Consider the following 27,641-nt stretch of genomic DNA (forward strand, 5'->3'; position numbering starts at 1 on the left):
ACTGCAGGGGGGTTGGACTAGATGACCTTAAAAGGTCCCTTCCAACTGAAACTATTCTACGACTCCCGAGCAAGATACTATTTGCACCAGTGTGGTCTAGAATCAGTACATCTCAGCTCTGATAAATAATTTTATGCCTCTGTTAGTGAATGCCACAATTTTATATATTTTTTTAAAGAGTATTTCCATTTACTTTTAGTTGACCTACTGCTGAATGCCTTCTATGTCTTCTGCTATGGAAAGTAACAAATTTGCCTTAGTATCTATTTCTCGAACACTCATGATTTTACTGACCTTCAAAACAACCCCCCCATTTTTTTTTTTCCCCCTTTTTCTTTTTTCTTCTTTCTTTGCCAAAGATCTTTTGCCAAGATGAAGACCTTTCACCTATTCACTGTTGCAAGGCCAGGACAGATAGCCCGTTTTCTCTCCTTGGACCACTCCTACTTTATGACATTCTCCAAGCAATTGGAGGGCCAGTCATAAGACTTGAGAGTTCACATCAAGAATATAGTATCTCATGATGGTTTAATTTTTAGACAGAAAAAGAAGCTGCTAACAGCTGCATTTATCCCTTGTGTTAAGAAAATGGGTCCTGTAACTGTTGGTCCGGATAAGATCTTGTAGGCTTGTACATCATGAATCTTCAAGGGGTAAAAAATGAAGCAGTGTCTCTTTGTGTTGTCAGAATTCAAAAATCTAGTTCAAACCAGACTGCTGCACAATATTACTTCAAAAAATTTCTTTCGTGAGAAAATAAACTTAGCAAGAAGCTGCACAGAGTTAACTCTGTTCAGCAAGTACATTTGCCTAATTGCCATACTTACAGCATTCACAAAAATAGAGTGCACAATGTAGTTATCTCCTTTTCTGTATGCGATCTGAAACCTACACAAATGGATGCTTGTTAACTCCAGCACTTCAGTAATTTGACTTACAGTGATCCTCATGCCTTCAGTGGTATAAAGAAGACCAGAAGTCCTGAATTTCAAAGTTTAGTGCTGAGCATCCAACCAGTGCTTCTGCAGAATCACGTATAAAAACTTCAGACAGCGCAAGCACAGAGCATAGCAGTTTTTCCAAAGTTACATTTAACCGGCCACTGAAAATACAACAGCCAAGAGATAGACCAGTAAGCTACTGTAAACCCACATCCTCAAGACTATTCTTCAGCAGCTAGCATTACCCTACCCCATACTGTGGCCAAGATCACATTTTGATGCTGTCAAAGCCTGCCAGAAAAAAATACTACCTGGTTTTGACTATGTAGAAGATGACAAAAGGTGAAATGGGCACAGAATACTGTCTATAGTATCTTTGTCCTTCACCAGCATACTGGAAAAAAGGATTAATTTCTCAAAAGCAAAACCATAATCCTCATATGTCAAGCTGATAAGAGTTACTGCTTTAACAGTATGACATGCTCCAATAAGGGGAAAGTGATCCTGGCAAGCACTTGATAGGGAAAACATAAGGAAGACTTGTTTTCAAGTTCCATGTTTAACACTCTGCGCCTTCAACTGATTTGAGCATCTACTGTAAATATAAAAACATGTCTTTAAACTTTTGTGTAAGTGGAGAAGAAAACCAAAGTTATTGGAAAAATGCAAACCAGACTATGACATTTTGGTATTTCTACAGGAAGTCTGCCTTTCTGGTCTCACCACAAAAGAAACTTCAAAACTGCTGGCTAGTGTCATGTATGTAGTTATAATGCTGAGTTCTAACAGCAGAAAGATCAGAAAAGAGAAATGCTCAAATCAGAATCACTGACAGAACTTCAGTTCTGAGGTGCTTAGTTTTGAAAAATCAAGGCGCAAAGGTGTCCAATTTCCATCAGTTTTCAGTCTCAACATCTGCCATATGCATAAAAAAATTTACAAAGTTGCAATATTTTAAACTGCATTTTTTTTTGTATTGTACCATCTATATCATATTATTCCCTATTTTGAAGATAATCTCTGTAAGAGAAACTAAAAAACTAAAGCAAAACAAATCGTATTTATATGTTAATAAGCATCCAACAGATCTGTGTATAATTATCTAAGCAGCTTACATCTGTAATTATGGGCGAGGTTACTTTAGACTTGAACAAAAAGCCTGCAGTGCAGATTTTCACAATTAGCTGCCTGTACTACCATGGGCTTGTTTGTCTACAAAATGGATAGTGCCAAGTACATGCAACTAACTAGAAGCTGAGCTACTCACATACTCCTTTTAAATATACTTGAGCCCTAATTGATAGTAAGGTAACAAACAAATTTTGTTTTGCAGAGTGGGAGTGGAAAAGTTATCTATTTTTTCTTTAAAGCAGCATTTCTATATCCTAAACAGTACTTTGATTACTTTACCACTGTCAGATGTCTTCCAGAATAAAAGTGCTAATGAAAATTAGGTATTCAAGAATCTATTCAGCAGGCAAAAGACTACAATCCCACAATGAAGAGAGACAACTAGTATTTTTTTTAGGGGAAACAAAAACACCAAAAACAAACGAACTTCAGTAAATTAGAAAAACTGTGATACATAAAAATAATATGGAAAGGTAAAGACAGAGAAGAAGTTGCAATTGATACAGCTACTAAGCATAAGACTTTTTAAAGTGTAAGAAAAATATAAATGGTGACATAACCTATTACTAATTGAGGACAGTAAAACTGCCATGAGGCAAAAAAAAAGTCATATGCAATAAATACGTTACTTGAGGAAACAATTAGGGGGACATATCTTACAAATAAAATGAAGTACTCTCAAATGCTTTAACAGTGGTAGAGATGTTTCCTTTATCACTGAAGAATTTTTAGAAATAAACACTTGTGATGGCAAGGTCAGATGATTTGTTCCTGATAATTCTAGAACACTTGGGGTTGAATCCTCAAGTCTACACAATGGTCATTTTACAATGCTACTGTAGTTCCAGTAAATCATAAGTTAATACTTTGAAGGTATTAAAAAAAAAGTTTAAAAAAACGTATCAACATAGGCCAGAAAGCTTGACACAAGTAGAAAATATATAAAAGAAACAGTAAGTGCTGAAATTAATAAATTAACTGATCAAAATAATCCACATTGACTACCATCAATGTAAGGTGATAACAGCTCACACTCAGGATGACCAAAATGATGATTTTGCAATTGTGAGTACTACTTACAAAAGCGAGCCAATATAATATGTGTCTACATGGCATGACTTACTAGCATGGTGGTTTCAGAACTGTATTAGAGCAATAGAGAACACATCAAGTGAATTAAAATTCAAGATATCACCAAAGTGTATTTAATTTAAAGAGGGAACCTGTATGGACTGTTGCCATATTTATAGCACTCAAAATTTTCTGTGATTCAAAAGTGATTCTAAACACATTTCCTGATGGCATATTGTGGATAAGATGGACATTGACTAAACAGAGTAGAAGTCAGAGCAAGGCCAGAAAGACCAAAGACAACAGACTCACTCAAAATAGGTTATATGAGAAAAAAAATCCAAAGCATACTGATAGGGAATAAGTAGGGGTCCATACTTTAAACAGTAGACTAATCCAAATCTGCACATACCTTTTGTGCAGAATACAAAAATGATCCTACGGAAGACAAGCATGGAGTAACTATTCAGCAGCAGTGGCTATCCTGCATGAGTAATTCTAGTTCTGATTACAGATAATCCCCGAAACAGAAAAAACAGTGAGCTGAGTGTCTGTAACAAGACTGCACACGATTCTAGTTTTTGGCCCAATGCTACTGAAGAAATATCTGCCAATGGGAAAAAAAGGTTGAAGATCACAGACCTTAAAAAACTGGTAATTGCATAGGTGAGATTAAGAAATCCTTTTAGAAAGAAAATTTGGATTTTTATAGATGCTGTAAAGCAATCAACCACTAAGGCTTGGATCTTGCTAATCCTCCTGATGAGAAAAACTGTAATGAAAGACACCACTAGAAGTCAGCATTGCACATAGTAGCCACAGGTGCAAATGAAAGGTCTGTAGAAGTTGTGAGCCTTAAATTCGTTTCCTACCATGACAGTGTCCTTTAAAAAAATGGAAATGTATCACCTGGATTCCTGTGGAATTTAGTAACAAGATCAGTGCACAAATACTGAAACACCATCAATCAAGAAGAGATCAGTTCATATTACATTTGAGTTAATTAAAACATAAACTAGGTTTAGTTTAGAAAAAAAGTCTGTGAAATGAGGTCCTAAAGCAGTAGGAAAGGGTGCTTGTAGAGTAGTGATCCAGACTGAGTAACATCTGGTCACAACGTTCACATCACTGAGATGATCATCCCCAACATGGTCCAGCAAACATGAAACAGGGAGCCAAAAGGCCAGACTCACTTTCAATTTCACTTTTGGGGCAAGTAAATTAATTTGTCCTGCAAGAAACTAATGTCCTGAGGAAGCAAACCTCTGTGAATGACAGCAATTTCTTTGGCAAATATTCAATTTATATATAAATGAAAAGGAACTATCTAGAGACCCTCATCACTCGCACCTGTGGCTGCCCACAGAAAATCTAAACAAATAAGACTATACCAAAAATTCTCCATAGAGTCAGCAAGTAAAAGCAGCATAAGAATCAGACAGCCCATCAAGTGCTTTGTTCAACACTTAACAGAAGATGTTCACAAGACAAGATTATGATGAAGACAAACAGATTTCAGGAGTGGCAATCATATCTCAGTAAGTTCTACCAATTCCCCTTGTAATCAGGGGCAAGAGACAAGGTTCTGCTGCAACACTGGTTCTAGACTCAAAAATGCATTATTATCTGGGACTGTGACCTCTGCTGCTGTAAAATAGCCAGCAGCATTAGACTCTTCTTCCAGAAGAATAGGGGAAAGCAGGGATGCAGGGGAAAGCAGACATCTAAACAGATCCTGAACTGACCTCTCGACATCAAAATGGTACCCTGTCACCAATTCAATCTTCAAAGGAGACAAATTTAAATGAAGCAATAATACTGACCTTTATTCAGCAATGCAGGGTGCAATGGTAGCACCGAATAGCAGCTGAGGTGCTAGACTTGCAACTGCTACAGCTCCACGACAGACTGACAGCATGTGAGCCTATCTCATCTCCTATATCAAAAGCTACATGAACAAACTGGGAGAGTCTGGAGAATTGCCACTAGAAGTCAGCAACTGAAAGTGGTCAGAATAAATAAATTTTGGCTATGTTGATGTTATTTTAACTGGTCTACAGTAATCCATGGTATCCAGGAGTTGGCATTCTGGTTTATTCCCATCTGCATTTTAACTTCAGAACTTTGATATTCAAACATTTTTTTTTCTTTCATATCAACACAGCATCAGCAGCCCTTTCTTCACCTTAAAGCAAGCCATATTTGCTATCCCCATTCTGCCAGTCTTCCCTTTAGACCTGCATCCCACTTCTGTTACCCCAAATGCCTAATTCTTTAGAGGTGTGAAAGAGAAACAAAAGGAAAAGGAAAATCATCTCTCTTCTCCTACGCACACATAGAAGAGGCAGTTTTCAACATGCATGTAAATGTCTATAGACTTTCAAAATTTCTCCTTATACCACACAATCCCTGTCATCTGATTGAAGCAGAGTTTGGATTGAAGGTTTTATAACACAGCCTTCTACCCAAAGTCTAAGGACAACACTTTTATGTAGTGTCAGCTGACTGTCTTAAGTGAACTACAAAAGTCTTTGAGGCCACTGCAACTGTAAGACAGGTTGATTCACACAGATCCTTTTGTTTTTTTCCTTTGTGAGAAATGTCCTTTCATACAACAGCTCGAGTATTGATAATATTGTTATATTATAGACCCAACATCTTTAAGGAACCTCACAGAGCTGGGTTCCACATACAAACCAGGGAAAAATTACCAGTTTCTATCTTCAAACTGGCCTTTGGTTTAAACTGGTAACTTAGAAATGGAATAGAAGTTACTCAAAGGAAATTAAGATTTCACAAGTTCTTTCAAAATTAGGAGTAGAAAGATTCATAAATCCTTCAAGAGTTAATAATGATCATAGACCTGAGCGTTCGCTGTAAATACTGAAAAAAACATCTACTGACTGATGGAAGATTTACTGACACAACAAAAAATGAACAATGAGAGGTTAATCAAAAATACAACAAAAGAGAATGAAGGTCTGCATATTCAATGTTGGCTTTATTATACATTATAGGTAAGTCTTGTAAGTGTTCTCACACTAACATTCAACTTCAATTAGTCTGCATTGTATCAGTGCTCTATTTCCAACAGAAGCAGCTTTCCTGTGCTTTACAATTTGAAATAACCACAGGCTAACAATGAATACATGAAACTATTCTTAACCTCATTAAAAAGTCATAGCTTAAAATGCAACCTCTATAGCACAAAATTCAGTTACATTCACTGTCATAAAATTCAACTATACCATTCTCCCCAGAAGACTTAATACCCACAGCAGCAAGCAGAACTGGCTTGTTATATGAAGACATATTAAAAAAAAAAAACAAACAAACCAAAACCATGGACTCCTACAGTTCCTGTTGTATTTGTGGCTCCCTGGCCTCCTCAGAGAGGAAGGCAACTGCTATATAAAAAGTTTTGTATATGCTACTGCAGACTACAAGCTTCTTTGCAAGCAGGCAACTACACTGACTCACTCAATTTCATGACATTTTCTTGCTCCTAAAATTAAAATTACACATCTATTTTTATTCCATATTACAACATACTTACTCTGCCATTACAAGCCTGACGTTATTGGCATATAACACTGGATTTTTTCTTTCTTCTTCTGAAGGAATATACACCGGTAGAAACTGCATACAAAGAACTGAATTATACCATGAATATTTAACATTTTAAACAATATCTGTTATAGCACTATGGTGAAAAATGTACACAGTTTGTTGTTACTTACAAAATTGTATTAACATAAGGACTATAAAAAAATTAAAAAATGAACTCTTAAATGCTTAAGGATGCATCATACTTCTAGAAATTCATATAACGGTGACTCTGCTCATTTCTTACCTCATGGAACCTAAGTAGAGCTTTATCTTCCTTTTGTAAGTGTGACCAGGAATTTTAAAATAATTTAAAAGCATTAGCATTTTCTTGCACAAACTTTTCTCTTACAGCCTGTATTGTTCAGCTCTTTGCAGATAACCAAGAAAAGTTGGTTTGAACTGCTGCAAGAACATTGTTCAATAGCTTAAACATTAATTCAAATTGTCAGGACATCAAGTATTTACTGTTCCCCTTGCACATTTTGAAATCATATATAACTGCTTAATGTACACATCAGAAGTGTTTTTATCTTCTGTTGTTGGAGGATTTGAAAAATTTCTCCTTCAAATTGGACACTGGATATTAATACTCAAGTGAAAAAAAAATTCTAAATAAATGCAGGTGGCCACAGAATCGCAGAACAGTTGAGACTAGAAGGGGAAAATTAAACCAGAACTGCTAGAGACCTGCAACAGAAAAGGCAGCTTTCAGAACGGTACGGCCTATATTATAAGACCTTCCAGCTTTTGGCTATGTTTTTAAGTACTTACTGAAATATGATGTAAGCCCCAAGATCATGGCCAGTCTCACCTATAAAAACCCTCAAAACATCCCATTTCTGCCAAGTAACTAACTTCTTAGATGGAAGGAACAAGAAGGAATTACTCCAATTCTAACCCCTGCTCAGTACCACAGACAATTCCCTTAGTAGTGCACTGCAATGAGATATTTACGCATTAAGTGAACAAAATGTTTGTAATGCTGTGGAAAGCTGATGAAGTAGAAACCAAATCTGTAATAAGCTTAGTTGTATTTCACATAATTACCTATCTGTAATACAAAGTGGGAATTATGATCCTGAAATTTTACACTGGTCTTTAAAAAAAAGAAATTAAGAATTGGGGAATGAATATAAAGTTTATCATTTAAGCAAATACTTCTCCATAACTATGAAGTTAGCCGTATTTTCAGAATCACATAATGGTATGATCAGCAGTACCCAAAATGCTGTCATTAGATGTTAGTCTAACTGTTTCTTAGAAGTATTCAGTGATGGACAAATCTTTAATTTATTTTGGGGTTTGCTACAGGTTTCCCTCTGTGCACCACTGCAGTTGAAAACATACAACTTCTGTCTTCTAGGCTGACAAGCAGGTATGCCAGCCTGATGTGGTGTAATATATGAAAGAACAAAGACAGTGAAGCTAACAGAGACAGAAAGATTGTTCCTTCCAAGTTCCAAGCACAATTCTATTTCTTTTACTTTGAGCTGCAAATTACTATCAAGCCATTCATCCAAACACAGGACAAGTTTGGATATGAGGTGATTTCAGAGGTGTTATACATGTCTGTGCCTAACTAGACAGAAATAACAAAATCATTTCAGCACCGCTAACAAAACTAAGCGAAGAACTCCCAGCTGCTGCAGACTGTGATGGATGTATAAACACTGAAGCTGACACACCAGCAAAACAAACTGTCATGAGCCAAAACAAACTACATGTGGAGATGATCACATACCCTTTCTTCCTCACAAGACTGCTTGCATCTTGCATGTCAGTTCGAAATACAGGATGGATGGATGGGTGGGCCAATATTTATAGTAACCTACTATAAATTCTACATAGATGCTTGCTTCTCAATATACATACTGGATGACATGTATAATATGCCAGAACATACATTATATGCAGAGAAGCACAGACTAACAAACTTCGGATCCTGATTGCTGGCTGTTAGACCTTACAAGCTATCATTTAATCAAAAACATACTGAAGTTGTGTTTTTTTGCTGTACATCTCCCCGAGTTACTGGATTTTCAGCAGTAATTCTGGTATAAAGGCTGGCTGGTATTTGCCAGTATCTCTGTGCTGATGGAACAAAGCAGGAATAATTATGCCAATAAACTTTGGAGACCAGGGAAAAACATGACTTTGAACACAGAACAACTAATTTTTCCCCCGTCTATGTTCCTAAATCTGCAGCACTTCCTTACAAAAACAGATTCAACAACTAGCTCTTAAGTACTCTGCCTCATTCTTACAAGCAGCCTTGCAAACAAGTCTGCTCTTCTACCTTCTGCCAGCTCTTTCTTTAGCATGGAGTATTTCAGAAAGTCACTAGCTGCCTTTTTTTTTTTTTTAAAAAAAGACCAAAGATATAACTTGTCCTTGTGCAGGTTCTGTATGTGCTACAGAAACTCAGCATCTGCTAGCAGCTGCTGCCTCAAAAATCAAGAAAGCTCAGCAGTGTTCACTTCTGTGTGAAAGGACCCATTTTACTTGCCAAGGGCAGAAAACCATGTTCCTGAGATAGAGTAAAAATCCTGCCAATCAGCTGGGTTTGTCTTATCCCTGCATGAGGCAGTCACTTGCTGTCCCTTCTGGCCACTGTTTTGGAAATAAGATTTTTTTTTTTTAATATACTATTAATATTAGCTGAAAATATGCAACTGAAGTTATTAACACAAACTGCAAATTTCTACAATAGATACAACTGTTCAGTGGCTGGTATTTCGTGCATTCATTGTTTTTGAGAAGAATTTATAGCGTAAACAAACACAGAACATAGCAATAATACTGTGATTAGAATATGTTTTATGTTACTGCTGTAACATATATATGTATATAAATACGTAATAGTTCTTCCTACTAATTTACCCTGCCATCAGTAAGACAGAAGTAATTTAACTTCATTAAATAACTTTATAATTTTAAAACTTAAGTAAAATAACTGCAGAACATCTGTCAAATATAACACCTTTAACACACCATACTTCTCCACAAAAATGTAATTACTTTCTGTAAAATGCATAAGGAGAGCAATTTAAAAGGAAAAATTTTAATTGTTTTTGCATTTTCACGATAATAGTCTTCAGCCTTAGGATCACATACTGTTTTCCTCAAAACAAAGTTAAGAATATATATATAAGCATTTTCTTTGGGTTTTCCAATTTCACATTCTGAACAGTGCAGCCTAATAAAAAGGTTATTTAATATGTCTGGCTAACTTATCTGGCCTATCAGAAGCCACGTACAATGATTCTTCTCTAGAAGATAGTCCTTAGTTTGGACATCAGCATTCACATACTTGGATATTTAACACACACAGTTGGTATACCAGCTGGAATAGCAATCAGGTGGTTAAAAGACAAGAAATTTGTTCACGAAAGACTCTTTTAACAGAGTCAGAAATCTATCTGCTCAATTTAAATGAATAAGAAAGTGAAGTCTTAAGCCAAGTGGAAAACTGTATTTTGTTATTCCATTTTTAGGCTACATTTTCAGATACATTTTGGACAAATGGCTTCTGTAAGTGGTATTTTAACCTGTTTTTACAGACTGTGTTAACATATAAAGTTTGAATACAAACTGTCACTGCAGAATGAAGTACAATATTATGTATTCTGATACTGCTCAGAATGCACTGGGTGTTTTTTTTTTTACTGACCTCAATTTCCACAGAATTGTGAAACTGACACAAAGTAAGCCACAGAATTTCTAACCTAAAAGGGAAAAAAAAAAAAAGGAAAGTATGGAGGAAAAAAAATGTACATGTAGTGAAACAGTCGTACTTTATGCTCCAAAGTCTTCAAGTAACATTCCTACTTGTAGGTACATTCATATTCAGATTCAAAATTAACAGAAATAGTCTTAGAGAGTACTTCTATACATTAGATTCTGTAAGGTGGAACAAAAGCAATTTACACTGAAGTTGCATCCTAAAAGATACCCAAAAGCAGGAAAACAAGCAGTAATAATACAGGTACTAATACATTCAGTAAGATAAGATGTATGCATAGTGTATAAAGAAAGATTAAGTCTGTTTCAGGAAAATGCTGCATTCAGCAGAGTTGACAAGATTAATTATAACCACTAAGATTTTATCATTACCTTGGTTTGGAATTAAATTTCATTATACTTCAGAAGTTTGTTAATGAAATGCAGCACGTGTTTTAGTAGCCCAGGACACAAGATACTGGAATAAACTTGACCTTAGAAAGCTGTAAGATTCAAATCCAGGAAAGGATTTAGTAAACCTAAATTAGGGAGCAGCGTCAGTAGCCACATTTTATACAGTAGCTAGATAGTTACAGCAGTCAATCAGTTGAGAGGAGGGCTGGTCAAAATCCTCTTAGGCAGATAAAGTGCAGTTCCTATAAGCAATACCTTACCCATTTAGCAATACACTCATTCAGGGCTGTAGTACTTCCCCCCTACTTTCCCACTGAACTTCCAACACATTAAAGCAAAGAAAAGGAACAACAGTGGAACTTGTGATTTGAAGTTTACGCCACTGACAGAAAACATGAAAGTCTGGTTTGTAGGTCCTTGTCCAAGAGCATTAAAAATCCCCGTTAAATTACAAGGACACTTTTCTCTCTGCCAACTCTCTATAATCCTCAAAGATTAAACTTGTCACATTACTTTCCATAAGTGGAAGAAACTGTATAGTTTCCATGTGACAAGCTTTCAATCCATTTATAGGGTACAACAACTTTGAACAAACAGAATAGTCCTGGATACTTTAACATTTCCAGATTAAGTTTTGGCTAACAGTATGACTGGAGAGACATGTGCTGAAGAAGTAGAAGACTATCAGTTTTAACAGTATTTCCCGTTAAGACATCAGAAATACATTTTCAGGTCATTCTGAAGAATTAATCCTAATTAAGTAAAGCTGTAATTTAAACTGACCCAGTGAATTTGCATAATGTCACATGCTACCTCAGATTCTGATTCAGCTTTAATTTAATTTAATCTTATTAGCAGAGGTCAGCACTTCCAAATAAGGGCTTTGTACACATTAAAGTGATCTGAGGCAACACACCTACAAGTTCCTGCCCTCTTCTTCCTCCCTCTATGTGTTCTTGACTCCTCAGGTAGGGCACTAAGCTGGAAGTAAGCTACTCACCTTTCTCCCCTCTGCCTGAGTGAATTTGCTAGATGAACTCACAAGTGCAAATGCAAGAGGTAGGAACTCACAAGGAGAGAACAGAAATCCCTGCATGCAGTAAATGCTGTACCTACCTACTTTAGACACTATCATGGATTCACCTACTTCCAACATGATGATTTAACTGAAAGCTGAACCTTTAAAAGTGATCCTCAAGTCTCCAAATCTAGACATGTCCTTAACTAGGCCTGGTTCCCAGACCATTTGAAGGTACAAAATTAATTGACAAAATTCTAAATTACTTGAATCTTGGCTAGTCCCAATGGTTTCCTCATTACTACTACAATATAGGATCTCAGATGGGACATTCAAAACAATAGCTCCCAAGGAGAAGGCTAATGGCAAGCCGTTAACCATAGAATCAAACTCCCCTTTACTTAGGGTTCAAAATTTCTTGGTTTTATCTTCATCTAAACATTTCTGAATTTCTACTCCAACTCCAACATGAAAATAAAGCCCCCCCCAATTTTTTTTTTTTTTTAAACAAGCAAGAACTGCTTTATTTCGTATTTTACATTACATGCATTTCTTAAGTAACCTCTAGAATAACACTTTGGTTGTTTTAAAAAAAAAAAAAATCAAAGTTGCATTCAGTCGAGATAATGAAAACAGTATCTCAAAATTCCCTGAGTGGGTTGACTGTTTCAGTGGGATTAGACCAATTTCACTGAAGTGAGTACAGATTTTATACAGAAACACACCAAATTGATTTGCAGGCAATGAAATACATAGAGCAGAAGTTGTTTTACTTCAGCTACTTGGCTAAATAGAAAAAAAAAAATTGAAATAAAAATCTAAAATCCATTCTGCAAACCACCAAAATCATAGCAGCAGAATTACACCGTTTCTACCTGGATTGCTCTAACTGTATGTTATCGTCATTAGGAAATAATAGATAAAAGACACAAATTAATCCCAAGGAATAATCCAATAACCAGCAATTACTACTTGAATATATACACCTATAAGACATGTAAATAAAAACAATGAAGGAAAGCAATCATGATATAAGCAATAAAACGTAAACCACTTACGCTCCTGGCCCTTGCCACGTCCATGTGATTGTATCCTAGGAAAAGCAGCATGAGAGTTGCAATTAATTATTGTATTTTAAACTTTAATTACATTATAGATACTAGAACTGACGACATAGGACTAAAAGGTTTTCATGGAAACTTCAGTGCCCTCTTTGCAGAATTTTGTAGCCCCAGTAGGAATTGGCCTATCTTTTATGTAGCTAGGAAATACCCAGTAATCCAGCTCATGAATACAGATGTTCTGTGTTTACAAAACATTCAAAGATCCAGGGATTCTTCAAATGCTCTTAGCCTTGGAAAAGAAAGTTATTTAGTGTAAACTGATGTTCCTTGATATGCATTGTCCATGTGTATTTTCCTAACCCAGTCTGTTCCAACAGGGTGTCCCTCAGGTGTCCCTACACTTTACTTGGATCTCCCAGCAACAGATACAACAACCACTGTAACACTTCTGAAGTGTCTGGAACCTGTAGGGATGACTGAAAGGAAGTCAGCTCAACTGACATGAAGCAGCAGGACAAGTAAGACCTTATGTCTTACCTTAAAACAGTATTTTTCCAGTTGCCTTTACTCACAGATGGCATACATCCACCTGCCTGATCCAAGAATCAAAAGGTACGTTATAAGACATCTAAACCCACCAATTTGCTCTCAGGCAAGACCAGCATGGGTCATCAGATGGCTGAGATGAACAGTGTGTAAAACAGTGAGAGGACAAATAGCAGGGAAAAAGGTGAACAAGATGCAAATAGCAAAAAGGGAACAGGGATCTGGAAAGGAGTATGTAACAGGTGACAGGAAGGAATATGACAGCAAAAGGTCATCACGTTTTTAACTGTAAGACAAAGAAACAGCATAGGAAAAAACTGCGATACTTGGAAATGATATTTAAGTGTAGAAGTGAGAATCCAAAAACCTGAAAATGAGTTCCAAGCTACTGTTCTGACCAACTGGGAAAAAAAATGTACAAGTCATTAACAGAAACACAAGATGACTCAGTAAATTAAGGTTTCTAAAAGACCATATCAGAAAGATATTTCTATCAACCTACTGAAAATGTTCCAATTCAGTTCTACGCTATCATCCAAAACCATTTTAGAGCATTTAGGTGATCACATGTGCCATGAGCTTGAAAAATCAAGTCAAACTCCTGTTTTAATTACCATTTAGAGCAAAAGGCTGTCACAAGTGAAAACGAAAGCAAGCAACATATCCATAGAAGATGAAAAATGTGATTAATGTGACAGATCAACAGCTTGGAGTAAGTTAAATATATCATGAAGGACTACTAAAAAATTAAATATTGACTTTCAACAATTATTTTAAATCAAACAAAATATGATAAAGAACAATTCTATCTTCAGCAATCAACATACATGCATGAAAATAGACTTCTCCATGTAGTCATCTTGTAGAACTTCAATGTCTATAGTTTTACTGTTAAACTGTTTCTGGCAATTTTGATATCTCTGATAATACTGCAAGTAAACACATTATGGAGTTTGTTTTTTCCACAGGGAACTTTCGTTTACAAATCCTGACCATTGCAATGTAGATAGCTGGTAATTTCTCTAATCAGAAACTACATCTGCCATATAGAACAACACAGCACTACACATATACCACTCAGTGCTCTAAACTGCAACAGTGCAGAAGGAGACAAACAAAAAAGTGAACTCTATACAGGTACCTTGCCAGGGCAATGAAACTGAACAGCAAATAGGTATTTTCAGAATCCAGCCGTTGGGCTGGCTAGCTGGCACGACAAACTCAAGTAAGCCATGTGTCTATCAACAATCCTGTGAGAAATTACAATGTGAATGTCACAGTAGAAATGCATGCTTTTTCTCATTGAGAACATCAGGATGCACCAGGGATGACGACTAAATGCTAGGTAGTAGAAAACAGGATTCTGTCCTGCAGGAGGCACACCTAATTTGTAGGAGACTCCTGCTAGCATATGAATATTTTTTATTATAAAAACAGCAAGCAGAAGACAGGAAGTGGTATTTTCTGTATCTAGTTTAGATACCTTTTAGATTTATCACAGTTACCAGCTTATGCTTATGGACAGCATTCACTTTGACAGCATACTGAGTACATTTTGAAACTTTCACATCTAGGTAATGACTTGTTTGAATTGTGTGGAAGTACCTCTTCCATATAATTTGTATTTGACACAAGAAGATACTGCGTATCATGCCAAGCTTCAAACAGCACACTGGCTGTGTTTTCACATGGTCAATCAACCCTGATACACCAAAGCTGCACAAGAGATGCTTCCAAACCTTTTATCAAATAGCACAGTTACCTGTAGGAGACATTTGGACATAAAAATACATTTTAAATGTCTCTGATATTTAAACAGGTATATAGCCTTTCATAATTACCAGCACTCTGACAGAAAATACAAATGAAGGAAAAGCTGTATACATAAAGATTATAAAGTATACATAAGGATTACTGTAGAGCCTATGGATGGAGACATTAGAGCATTTCTTTTAATTAGAATATAGGCAACAGCTGTCTAGCATCCAATAGGCAAAATATAAAGATAAAAATATAAAAGATAAACAGAAGCAAATTTCTAATTTCAAGTCTAAACAACATTTTAAGCCTTACAATTTCTTTCTGCTCATGCATCAAGAGGAGCAACATACTAACATACTACTCCTAAAGAAACAGCGACACAGGACCAGAGGCATCATCTACTGGAAACAATCACAAGCTCAAAGAAGAAAGGTATTCAAGGGCAACCCTGACTAGAGGAAGAGTTCTTCATGGCAACCGGAACTAGATTCATTTGATAGAAGAGAAATGAATTTACATCATCATTTTTTGCCATATTTCAGTCCGCTGCAGAACAGTATAATACTTTACCTAGTTCTTGAATACAGTACAAGGAAATAAACATGTAAGAATGCATACACCTACTACATTCACCCCAGGCTCTGATCTCCGAAAGCCTCCCAAAACAGTCAGCTGCATTCAAGTCCAAGGCTGTTCTCATCTGTACTGTAGAACTCAGAGCTCTGAAGGCACAACAGAGCAGGCAGTTCAAGCTAAAAGCAGTGGGGTGACCGCACACAATGCACATCTGGAAATCACTGGCTAAGCAAAAATCTTAAGAAACTCCTTTCTAAACCTAAAATTATAATATGCAGCAGTCAAACCAGGCAACAAACAGGAAGCCAGAGACAATTAAAGTTTGTTAGAAATGCCGTCTTAGTGTATGAAAAACAATGGTTTTGTTTTTGCTATCAAAATATCTCCCTACTCTGTTGTTCTTGCTACCTAACCAAAGTAAGTCTCACCTTCATATATCACATCATACTCCTCCTTCTATCCTTGCTGAAATTCTTCCACAGCCCCCAAGCTAATCTAAAAATTAAATAGTAATAGCAATTATTCTCCCTCCACCTTTCATGCTTAGTCAAAGTAGACCTTAGGAGGTTAAATGACTCAGTAAGGCACTGAAAACCTAAGTGTTTTACTTTTTCCTAACACTTTTAATTGCTGTGAAGTTCCACACACAGGAACTCTGTATATGGAACACAGGCAAATTCTGATGGATACCTATATAAAATTTTCAGTTTCTTTTATAACATTTTGCAATAATATTAAAAAATAATAAAGTTTTCATTAAAATTTACATTGATTTACCTCACTATAAAAAGATTGTGATTTCTGTTAATAGAGGATTAGGAATTTTTAATACTAGTTTACCAACACTGCCTATTATGTACTACAAGCAATAAGCATATTTCAATATGAAAATGGATTTTTGAAGATACTTGCAAATTAATGTTTGATAGCTCTATATTGTTTGATATTGTTTTAAGTAAGTTTACTATTAACCAAAAATAACAAGGTATATTAAGCATGACATCAGGCGTGTGCATTTTTGCAACTTAAACTGGCAATGTTTAGAAATACATTTAGAAAAGAATCTTTCTTCTTGAAAATAAAACTATTATGTAATGAAAAGTCCCAGGCAACCTGCTACAACGCACTTAATACTATGAGAGCATAACAGGCTGTTGTACTTGTCAAAGCATCTGCAAAGATAGTTTTTGGGTTTGTTACTGCAAACTAGTTGACTGCCATCACAGCTTGTCTCAGTCAAAAGCAAATAGTGGTCTATGTATATTAACTTTGGTTAGGTTTTCTTCTTTAATCAAGCATATGTTTCATATCAACCTGTAAATTGACAGAAAGAACAACAGATGGAAATACTTTTAAACATAAGCACTCAGGTACCAAAAGGAAAAAAAAAATCCTTCCGTAGATCAAGGAGGTTTTTAATGCAATAGTCAGAGAGAGGTAACATGAGATCTTCTGACGTCACATGCATCGGCAAAGAGGCAAGATAGACCTTATTCTACTTCTGACACTCCCCCCATCCTCCCCTAAGTAACTTGAATTTTAGAAGGGGGACAGACTGGACCTGAAAATAGCCCCAGAGGGCTCAAAAAGAAACTTCAAGTATAAAAGCTATCAAAGTTCACTAAGAAGCATCTTCTAATTAACTAAGGAATGTAGACAGACAGGATTCTGTCTGCAGTAGGACAGGAAAGTATCTACATCAGGTAAACTGAATAATAATAATTTTTAAAAATCCTTATTCTGTGCTTTCCTGTAGGCTTGATACTGAAGCAGATCAAGTGAGCTTTGTCATCCTTTGTTTGCCTCTATCTTTACAAGCATTTGTAACAAGTGTTTAATTTAGACATTGTAAACAAACTATAATTTGCATGTATAATTTACATGAATCTGATTTAGGTTGAAGGACTACTCCAAATTAGCTAGTGTCTAGCATTCACTGTGCACTTGGCTAAGGAATGTAAAACATGGATGATGAGACACATTATAAAGGTGGCAAGATCCCCAACACATTATTCTGTTATCATTTAGCTAGTTGCATTAATTTGTGACTAACATCCCCACAGGCAGGAGGTGCAGAAGCATCTTCCAGCAATAAATGGTATTAAGAAAACTCTCCGGCACACACTGCAGCAACAGGGAGTAGAGGGGAACACAGATCCTAGACAGAAGTTTTTATTTGTCTTTTCATTTGCACAGTACTTCTTCTAACAACCTGAATAACTATCAGAGCACTGTTTTAAAGGAGTAACCTAATAAAAGCAGAAACTTTTGAACTGTCTCAGTTAAGACTATTTATATTGCTAGAGGCTTAAGGAATACATACTTATCAATAAGGATTTATTAACACTTCCCTAATTTTTAAACCTAATTATCTAACCTAAAAGATTACAGAAGTGCCAACGTATTTAGAGGAAAATGCCTCGTATTTACTGCAAGCTGAACTTACCAGTTTGTTTGGATAACGTAAAACCACTGGCTGTACAGGAACTCCAGGAATAAATGCTCCTAGAAGGCACATATGGCATATCATTACTTTATAGTGCATTTTGGTACAGAATAAATTTATTGCAGTAAAGAAAAAAAATAAATACAATTACTAGGCTGATGTACATAGGAATTAGTTGATAGTGAAAAAATAAGCTCCAAAAGCAGCCCCAGAAGTAATCTAGAGAGCAAGCACTGAAGAATGACAATGTATACCCACCTTTTCAGAAGATAAATTAAGAATGCTTGCTTGCATTCTCTGAATTATTGCTACTACTTACATAAATTGTCATGTACAGAAGTCAAAGCCCAGGACAAAATTCAGCTTGATAAATAATTAAAAAATAAAAGTATGTGCCAGATAGTTAGTTAAGTCAATACATTCCCTGTGGTCAATAGTATTTTTTGGTGAAGAACCTAAGCTTTCTTATGTAAAAGAAACTTTCTATTTTTAGCTGAGCAATGTTGACTTATAGGAAATTTATCATCTCTGAAGTAACAGAATTAATTTAACTTATTTTCTCCCACCTTGAGGCCCCTCAGAAAGGCTTGTTTATTCTGTAGCTATGGAAAATCTAATAGTTAGAAAGTAGAACTACAGCTATTGTATAGGAGTATCGCTTCATTTCATATGAAAATTATAGTTCTGATAAATAAGTAGCAGAAGATCTGTAAATGTCACTTGCTAATGATTTTGTTGGTTTCTAGCACAAAAATTGGGTAAGCATGATAACTATCTTGCTCAAGATTTCTCCAAGTATTTTTTGTGTGAAAACAATTAATAAAGACAGTCTTCAAAATATGTTTTTTTATAGCAATTTACAAAGTTCCGCCTAATGTTTTGATTAAAATTAAGAACTGAAAGATGGAAGTATACTGCATTCTTAGCATTACATTTGCTTCACAGAAAAATTGCATAGTTGTAAAAGAAGTAATTGTTAATTTAGCATGAACATCTTTAAACAAAAGTTATCTGAATAGGATCCTGCAGAGATGTGGTTCTTGGGCCAGTGGTACTTTCTATTCAGTCTCCAAGAACAACAGCTTAAGCAACTTTTGAAAGAATCCGAAGATGACAAAATCTGAGTGGTTGATGACAACACCACCATTTAAAGACAACTAAGACTAGCTTGCCCTGTATGACTAGCTTGCACAAAGACAAAACCAAAAAACTGTGTAGTAAGAGCAAGCAGTGTAGGCCACATGAGTGGAATGGGAAAAGGCATCCTGAAAGTAGTTACTTCAATAGACATCTAAAGTAATTTGATGTAAGTGAGGAATTTTGAGGCAAATGATTTCTGGGAGGCTGGATGGATACAGAAGCAGGTTCCAGTAGGAAAAGTGAGAGACAGTCAAGAGGCACATACCAGGCCAGAGGAGAGGGATTTGTGGTGGAAAGTATATGGTGCTTGGAATGTCTACGGCTCAGAGGAAGGGCAGGAAATCAGGGCTTTAATGAAGGATTCTGGCTGGTTTTCAAAGTATGGCCAGGATCCAGGTGGAGAGAGAGTGAGAAGGAGAGTAAAGAGCACAAGAAGCGGGTGTTCTCCTAACCACCACTCATTCATCTAAACAGGTATGAGCTGAGAGGGAAGGAAGAAAAACTTTTTGAATGTTTGTTCAGGAGACAATACTAAGATTCCTTCAGCCAAATGAATCAGTGCAAGGAATCGCAATGCTGACTCATTGCATGATATTCTAATAGCGAAATGTAAGTAAGTTGTAAGCAACATAAAATGTAAGACAGACATTAAGACCAGAACACAATGAGCTAGGCAGAAACCTAGGAAGAGTCAAACAACACATTCACAACCACCTCAATCACTGCAACTTCCTCATTCACCATCTCCCTACATTTTAATTCTTATTAATTTTACATTAAACATTGGTGGTTCACTGCAGTATTGGCATTTCTCCCTATTGTAATCGCAGTTTACAGCTGCAACAATGTTCAGTGTATACCCTCTACTAATTTGATAAGCTAGAAGGGTGATACTAACTGAAGACATCTTAGAATGTGGATGTTAAATAAAAAAATATTGTAAAAAATGACAGCCTCTGTAGCAAGTGCTATACCGACAAGATTCTTATGTCATCTTCACCAGAATGCAATTCAACAGGAGAGTTCAAGAGGAATCAGCCACCTACAACACGGCAACAAATGCTGCAGCAGCCTGAAATAGACACACACTGATACCCTAAGCTTCACAGTGTATCTAAATACTGCATGAAAGACCCAAAAAAGGAAATGGAGGGTGCAAGAAAAAAAGGAAAAAGACAAGCACAAATAAAAACCCATTTTGAAACATTAGTTCTCCAGCTCACGTGCATTTCAGAAGCCAAGAAAAACTCTGAATTATCTAAAACGTTTTGCTCAACAATGAAACTACAATCCTTTTGTAACATCAGAAAATTTCTACTCCAATTCCACCCTACTGCAAGGTTTTTAACTTCTGCAACAGCAAGCAAATTACAATGCAAGTGGTATTTCAGAAAATGTTACAAGAACATTCTGTAGAGAACAGAGAAATTACCATCATACCTACCAGGCTTGAATGTAATTAGACAGGATCGGTTTGTGCAAGTGCCCTCTGGGAATATCATTATCTTGAAGTAAAAAAAAAAGTTGACTTTTAAGAACTATTTCAGTGTGGATTTATTTATAAACACATCTTTTCAAAGCTAACATTAACTGTTTACAGTAAAAAAAGTTTTCAGGGAAAAACAGTTCAGTTAGAGTAAAAAAAAAGATAGGGCTCAATGAAGTAGTCAAGTACAGTTCTGTCTTAATAGTCAAAATATTTTTCTTTATCTTTGAATTTGTCTCTCTTGACCTCTGATAATAATTCCATTCGACTGGAACATGGACAGTGACTAGAAACACTTGTGAGTACTACAAGAGAATTTTCACAAAAGGTTTGGTGCTGGTAAAAATACTACATTCTCTTTTGTACCAAGACAAAATTCCTGCTCCCAAGCTACCTGCTTACAAGCTAAGAAAAGGAAGACTTTTTTTTTTTTTTTTGCATTTCTTACTTGGCATGTGCACAGATGTCAAAATGATAAAGGCTGGAAATATCTAAACAGAATTCTAACAATGCAAAAAATGCTCAAGTTGAACCAAATTCAGAGGAAGAGGTTAGACTGTAAAAAAAAAAGTTTTGGACAGCAAAAAGCTAAGTACTGCTGAAAGTCTGTTGAGTTACAGAATGAGATATTTAGAGGAAACAGATACATATCGTAAGGGGACAAAGCAATAGACTAGAATGAACATTACTAGTTTTATTGCCCACTCTGGTACTAGCTTGCTAGATATTCTGGAAATCACACTCTGCAACTCGGTTTCCTCATCTGTAAGTAAGAATATTTACTTTTTAAAGTGCTTTGAAATCTATTGATAAAAGTCATGATGTGAAAGCTATATATCGCCTTTCCATCACATTGTTTATAACTGTTTATAATGTTTCTGTAGCCCAGTATGCAGACCTAACCACTGTAGTAATAACAATGCCATAAAAGAAATACTGTTATCTCAATCTCAAAAATTCACAAGAATGTTTTAAGTTTTCAAAATAATCACATGCTTCTAGAAAACTGAGGCCTTAGGTAGTCATCCCTTCCTTCCCATCACCCTCTTCCAAGGCACATTATAAATAGTCATATTTCAGGTGCAGAAAAAACCCTGAGCCACTTATTTTAGCAATGTTTTCATTATGTGGTCCAATACAGGTGTACTCCAGTTACTGGAACATCTGAATTGCTTGGGCTGTCTTGGCCAGTATTGCATCTCCAACAATGACAGTATGTCAAAATCTTGAGAAGGGCAAGAACACACAATACTCCCCCCAAGGTATTCTACTGAGCACCTGATTATTTTCTTCTTGGAGGACTTTTTAAACCTGCTGTGGTCTGTCCATTTAGTATCACTTAATAGAGCTGTATTCCCATGTACTTACCCAGTCTCCCCTTGAAACACTTCAATGAAAAACTAGTGTTTTGTACATAAGAATCTTACATTGTATCTTCTAGAAAGAAGGGGGGAAATCCCACTCCCTACAAACTATCTAAAGCATCCCACAAAGAAAAAACTAAACTGCAGATCCAAAGCCTGGAAATCCCAAATACCATCTGTCACACAGTAGTAGTATACAGTACCTGTGGCCATTTACCATCAGACTGAGCACGTCTCTTTATCTCTTCAACAGTTTTCCTGCGAGAATCCTGGTCTGACCGAGATACAAATACTGGCCGGATGTATTTGATTAGAGCTGAAGAGGAAGGAAAACAAAACCAAGCAAAACAGCCTTTATTTCATCTTTGTTTGAAAAAGATTCCCCCTCAACCCCCGTGGTCCTCTGGACAAAAATTTTGGTACAAGTACATAACTATTTTACTACATTACACTGCAAACTTAAATATTCAGCTGAATTATTGACGTTTTATTGAAATATTTTCATGAATTCCCACGAGGAAAACCATTTTCACAATTTTGGCATTTTGTTCAATTTTTAATAGACTAATACACATAATACACATACATTACATAATTTAAAACATGATCATACGTATTATGCATAGTTTTCTGCAACAAAGCAGCTGTGGCTGACTACAGGCCATTTCCTCCTACCACAAAAATCTATAGCCACCCCCAATCCAGCAAAGTAGCAGGAACCTCCCAAGTAGTTCCAAGAGACATTCTGTGGGTCAAACTGCCACTGTCTTTAGAGCTTTTGTCTCCTATGACAGCTCAGCTTCACTGAAGATACACCAAAGACATTCCATACATGGATTATGTTATCTTTTTCAAAAAATCAGCATGATAAAAAAAAGCATGCTTATTTTCTGTGCTATCACCTGTTTGCCAGTTCCTCATACCAGATGAATCAGATCTCAAGTATCCTCTTCCTGGCTCAGTAGGAAACCTCTTATACATAGCCAGACACAAAATGAGCGTGAGCAAGAACCAGAAATCAATCCACAATATCCTCTCTCCATGCATGTCCGTCACAAGGACATCAAGGCCCACTTAAAAAATAGTAATTAGCATATACAACTCTTTTGCAGTGTCAAAAAGCACTGTAAGAGAAGCATCTCCAAATATACTATTTCATGCTTTTAAGCAGGTTGTCTTCAATTACCTTTTTATCATTTTTGTATCTTGTAATCTTATTTGAAGGTTCAAGAGCCACTAAATCATTAGCTATTCTATTTGCCTAATACACAAATATAAAATACAGTTTTCATATTTCCAACTACGGCAAGATGAATTCACTGACACTTGTTGTATAATCTTCTTTTGTCAAGGATAGATTTGCTGTGTTAATGGATCAGCCAGTGCTTAAAGTGTGAAGAAAAAAAACAGCATAAGGAATTACAGTCCTGTACTCAGCAAAAGCTGCTGATTCTGGTGTTACCCCATCGGCAGTTTAGTCAGCTCTCACTGAAATCTTTCTATGGTTCTGTGAAACTAATCTGTCACACCTTACAGCAAGTTTCCAAACATTCCACCAGTCTCTGAAATACTGCTTTTATCCCACAAGCTGCCGAAGCTTAGGAGACAGAGAGTATCAGAAAAAAGTTACGATACTCTTGCACTTTTTTCTACGTGCCTGCTCTGAGACAATATTCACACAATAATGCTTGCTAGGGGAGCAAAGATCGTCATGGGGTTACTGCTGTGGGAAGGTAAAAAAAAAATCCAACCAAACAAAAAAAACACACCTCAAAACAAATCACAAAACCACCACATTAAAAAAAAATAGAAAAAACAAACAGAACAAGCAATAAACAATGCCAAAGATATACTGGGTTTCATAACTCTCTTCATTTTGTTTCTTAGTAACACTAGTCCTCAGTTTCCCCTACTGCTGCATATTACTATTCTGTGGCAAAACAAACATTATCAAGTAAACGAAAGCAAAAAAGACTCAAACAGTCTCAACCTTCACACTGAAGTTTCTTTTACATTAGGCCTGAACAATGGAATTCAGGTTATTTCAGGCCAACGAATGAACAAGATAATTCCAGAGCTCTGAGGCTCTTATCTGAGGATGCACTGCAAGCAGGGTCTTCTTAATAACACATGAAATTAAGAAAGCAGATAGATTTTACTTCGGGCATTATGACAGAAACATCAGACTATAGACAACTTACTAATTCTGAATCTCTAATCACTAATGTAACCTACATCCAAAAACTGGACAGGCAAGCAGTGTTAACCTGGGAGTTTTACTGTTACAACCTTCCTAAAAAGAAGCTATTGCAATGTTACCAAGCTCTAAAATAACACACTGCAAGTTATCTTACAAATGGACAACACCACAAACAGCAAAACACCCACATGCAAAGAAAAACTGTTATGGTATTCCAAAAAAACAGGACAACTGAAAGCTTGGTTTCCTATGGATTTGTCCTGCCTGTTGAATTACAGGCTGCAAGGTAAATTCATTTCTTTTCTCTGGTTCAGACAATATTTTCATGCAGCTTGCAGAACTTAGTATCTTTTAAACCATTAGCTTTCTTTCAAATATGCATGAAGCCGTCACCATTTCAATCCATCCCACCAAATCTTAGCCTAATGGAGGGACAAGGTGATCACACTAAGGTTTACTTCCTTAGGGATCAGATTAAAAACCTGACAGAATTCTGGTTTTAACATTGAACAGTAACTTAAGATAGTGTAAGACACCAACTACCAGGCCTTAGTGGCTAAGTCCAACGATTTAAGTGAAATTGAAACTCATCCATAAGAAGCTGAAAGCACACACCAAGGGAAGACTAGCTCTGTACTTGCTTTTCCTCATACGCTCTTTTCATAACCACTTTTGAAAACAGAGCACAAGGCTACACAGACCTTTACTCTCACCATATATTTTCATGTTCAGTAAACAGGCAGGAATCTGAAAATTCAAAGGCTGTACCAAGTTGGTCTGGGACAAGAAGCAGTCAGGAGCAGACCCAAAGGTCTGTAAAGAGAAGCTGAGAAACATACCAAAAATAGATGGACTAGATGAGACTGTGGTCAGAAGTCAAAACATGAGGAAGCCTGGAGACAGTACTGTAAGTTAGTATATGATGCAAGGATTAGGCAGGACTAGAGCAAAGCCCGAGCAGGAATAAAAAGCTGCATGCAAGAAAATGCTTGACAGCTGGCATACTGAGTGACTAAAGGAAACATGCAAACTGTGTAATTGCTTAATAAACAGAACACAATCTTAACCTTCTCTGCTCATCAGTTTAACTGTCCAAGACTGACTGTAACCAGGTAGTAAAGACCACAGCTCAAGTATTCAGAGGTGCTGAAAGATGTGCTTACCCATCTCATCTCACTCCATTAAAACCACCCTTAAATTATATATTCTAGTGGGTGATGGCAGAAAATCCCTCAGTTCACAAAACTGACCTTGCCAGTGTCATTATTCCAGCTTTTTCTCTAGCAGTGTCAGTCCTACTTGATGTAGTCACTCATCCCCAATTTCAGCTCATTACATGCAGTCCTGAAGACAGGTGACACATGCTGTACTCCTCAGGCAGGTGATTGCAATTTAAACAGTACTGCCAGTCATTCATCAAATCCTCTGCCTTGCAGGGCAGCCAGAATGCTACAGATATGCTAACTGACAGCAAGTTGCTTTCTGCAGCACAAAACAGCCTTTTTTAAGACAGCCTGCAAAAAATCAGTATTGTTTTAATTAATTGCAGGGTGGCAGCTCCAACTGATTTCAGAACTGTAACTCCCATGCAATCATTTCAAGCACCACCTGATGTATAAGCAAAAAAGTTTCTGATGAGCTGAACACATACAATTGCTGTCAATGAACTTCTCAGGATAACAAGGGAAAAGAAAAAAAAAGTATTTCACCTGTCTATTTCCAGGCAAATGTTGGTGAGGAAATCTTGTTTCAAATCAAGACATGAAGTGCTATTTAACATACAATAGAAGAAAGTATTTTAACAAACCATTTAAATTATGCTTGACAGTTACAACTACATAGTAGATAAAGCTATACTGGCAGCATCTCCACTAGTCTACAAGGCATCAGAGAACACAAAAAACAACAAAATGGCAATGTGGCACTAAATACTGTTCTTCTAAAATGTATTCATACACACATTTTTGAGTAGGTAGTTAAATTTTCACCACTGTAGAAACAGCATCAGAGTGACAGATCTGCTGCAAGAGTAGACAATGCTGAACCTGAGCCTTTCACTTGGCCTCTCTCCCAAACACCACGAAATCCCATCACCTACATTCCTCTGATACTCTGAGATGGCAGCCTATACAGCCAGTATGACTCTGCTTACATTTAACATGGAGGTAGGCTGTGTAATACAGGTAGAGTTGCAATGGCATATCCATTTACAGTATTTACCCCGTTATTTTTCCTCCTATGGGAAAAAATACAGATTATTTTTCTAATAGCAGTTGCCCTCTTGTGCATTCTGTATTTAGGGCTTACGAAAATATGAAGGCTAAAGGTTGAAAAGCGCTATCTTGGGCTTAGTTTTTAAGAGTTGCCTTACTCAAATGAACATGCTCACAAAGTTCTGACCTCACACCTTTTCTAATTAAGTAATACCCAATACGAAAACTGCTCTTTTCTGGAGAGAAAAGAAGAAATCTGCAAGGGCCTCAAAAGTCTTCTAATGGTTATGGGAAAAAAAAACCATTAAGGTTCCAGAATAAGATGGCTTCCTGTGTATATGGACTGAGAGGTCTTAAAAATGGGAAAAAACCTCAGATCTACACACAACAAATACACAAAGTTGTATCAATGCACAAAACTGAAGTCAACCAAAATTAGGATCTTTTCCACTTGAAGTTATATTCATAGAATCATAGAATGGTTTGGGTTGGAAGAGACCTTAAAGATCACCTAGTTCCAGGCCCCATGCCACAGGCACGGACACCTTCCACTAGACCAGGTTGCTCAAAAAGCCCCATCCAACCTGGCCTTGAACCGTTCCAGGGATGGAGCATCCACAACTTCTCTCAGCAGCCTGTTCCAGTGCCTCACCACTCTCATAGCAAAGAATTTCTTCCTTCTAATCTAATTCTATCCTCTTTCATTTTAAAGCCATGACCCCTTGCCCTACCACTATATGCCCTTGTAAAAAGTCTCTCTCCAGTTTTACTTATAAGCTCCCTTCAGCACTGGAAGGCTGCAATAAGGTCTCCTCGGAGCCTTCTCTTCTCCAGGCTGAACAACCCCAACTCTTTCAGCCTTTCTTCACAGGAGAGGTGCTCCAGTCCTCTGATCACTTTTGGGACCCTCCTCTTGATCCTCTCCAATAGGTCCACATCTT

General features: G+C 36.6%; 1 protein-coding gene across 1 annotated transcript in view; it reads right to left on the minus strand.

Annotated features, from left to right (window-relative positions):
* Positions 1–27,641, minus strand: part of LPCAT1 (lysophosphatidylcholine acyltransferase 1) — a 59,077-nt gene that overhangs the window by 23,589 nt on the left and 7,847 nt on the right. Inside the window, exons 3-8 of the mRNA XM_010292167.1 lie at positions 22,491–22,603; positions 20,882–20,942; positions 18,298–18,356; positions 12,963–12,997; positions 10,423–10,477; positions 6,700–6,782 (exon numbers count right to left, since the gene is read on the minus strand). Of these exons, the coding sequence (XP_010290469.1) occupies positions 6,700–6,782; positions 10,423–10,477; positions 12,963–12,997; positions 18,298–18,356; positions 20,882–20,942; positions 22,491–22,603 (406 nt within the window). The remainder of the gene's footprint in view (positions 1–6,699; positions 6,783–10,422; positions 10,478–12,962; positions 12,998–18,297; positions 18,357–20,881; positions 20,943–22,490; positions 22,604–27,641) is intronic.

This window comes from Phaethon lepturus, unplaced genomic scaffold (genome assembly GCF_000687285.1).
Source record: "Phaethon lepturus isolate BGI_N335 unplaced genomic scaffold, ASM68728v1 scaffold8338, whole genome shotgun sequence".
Classification (NCBI taxonomy): Eukaryota; Metazoa; Chordata; class Aves; order Phaethontiformes; family Phaethontidae; genus Phaethon; species Phaethon lepturus.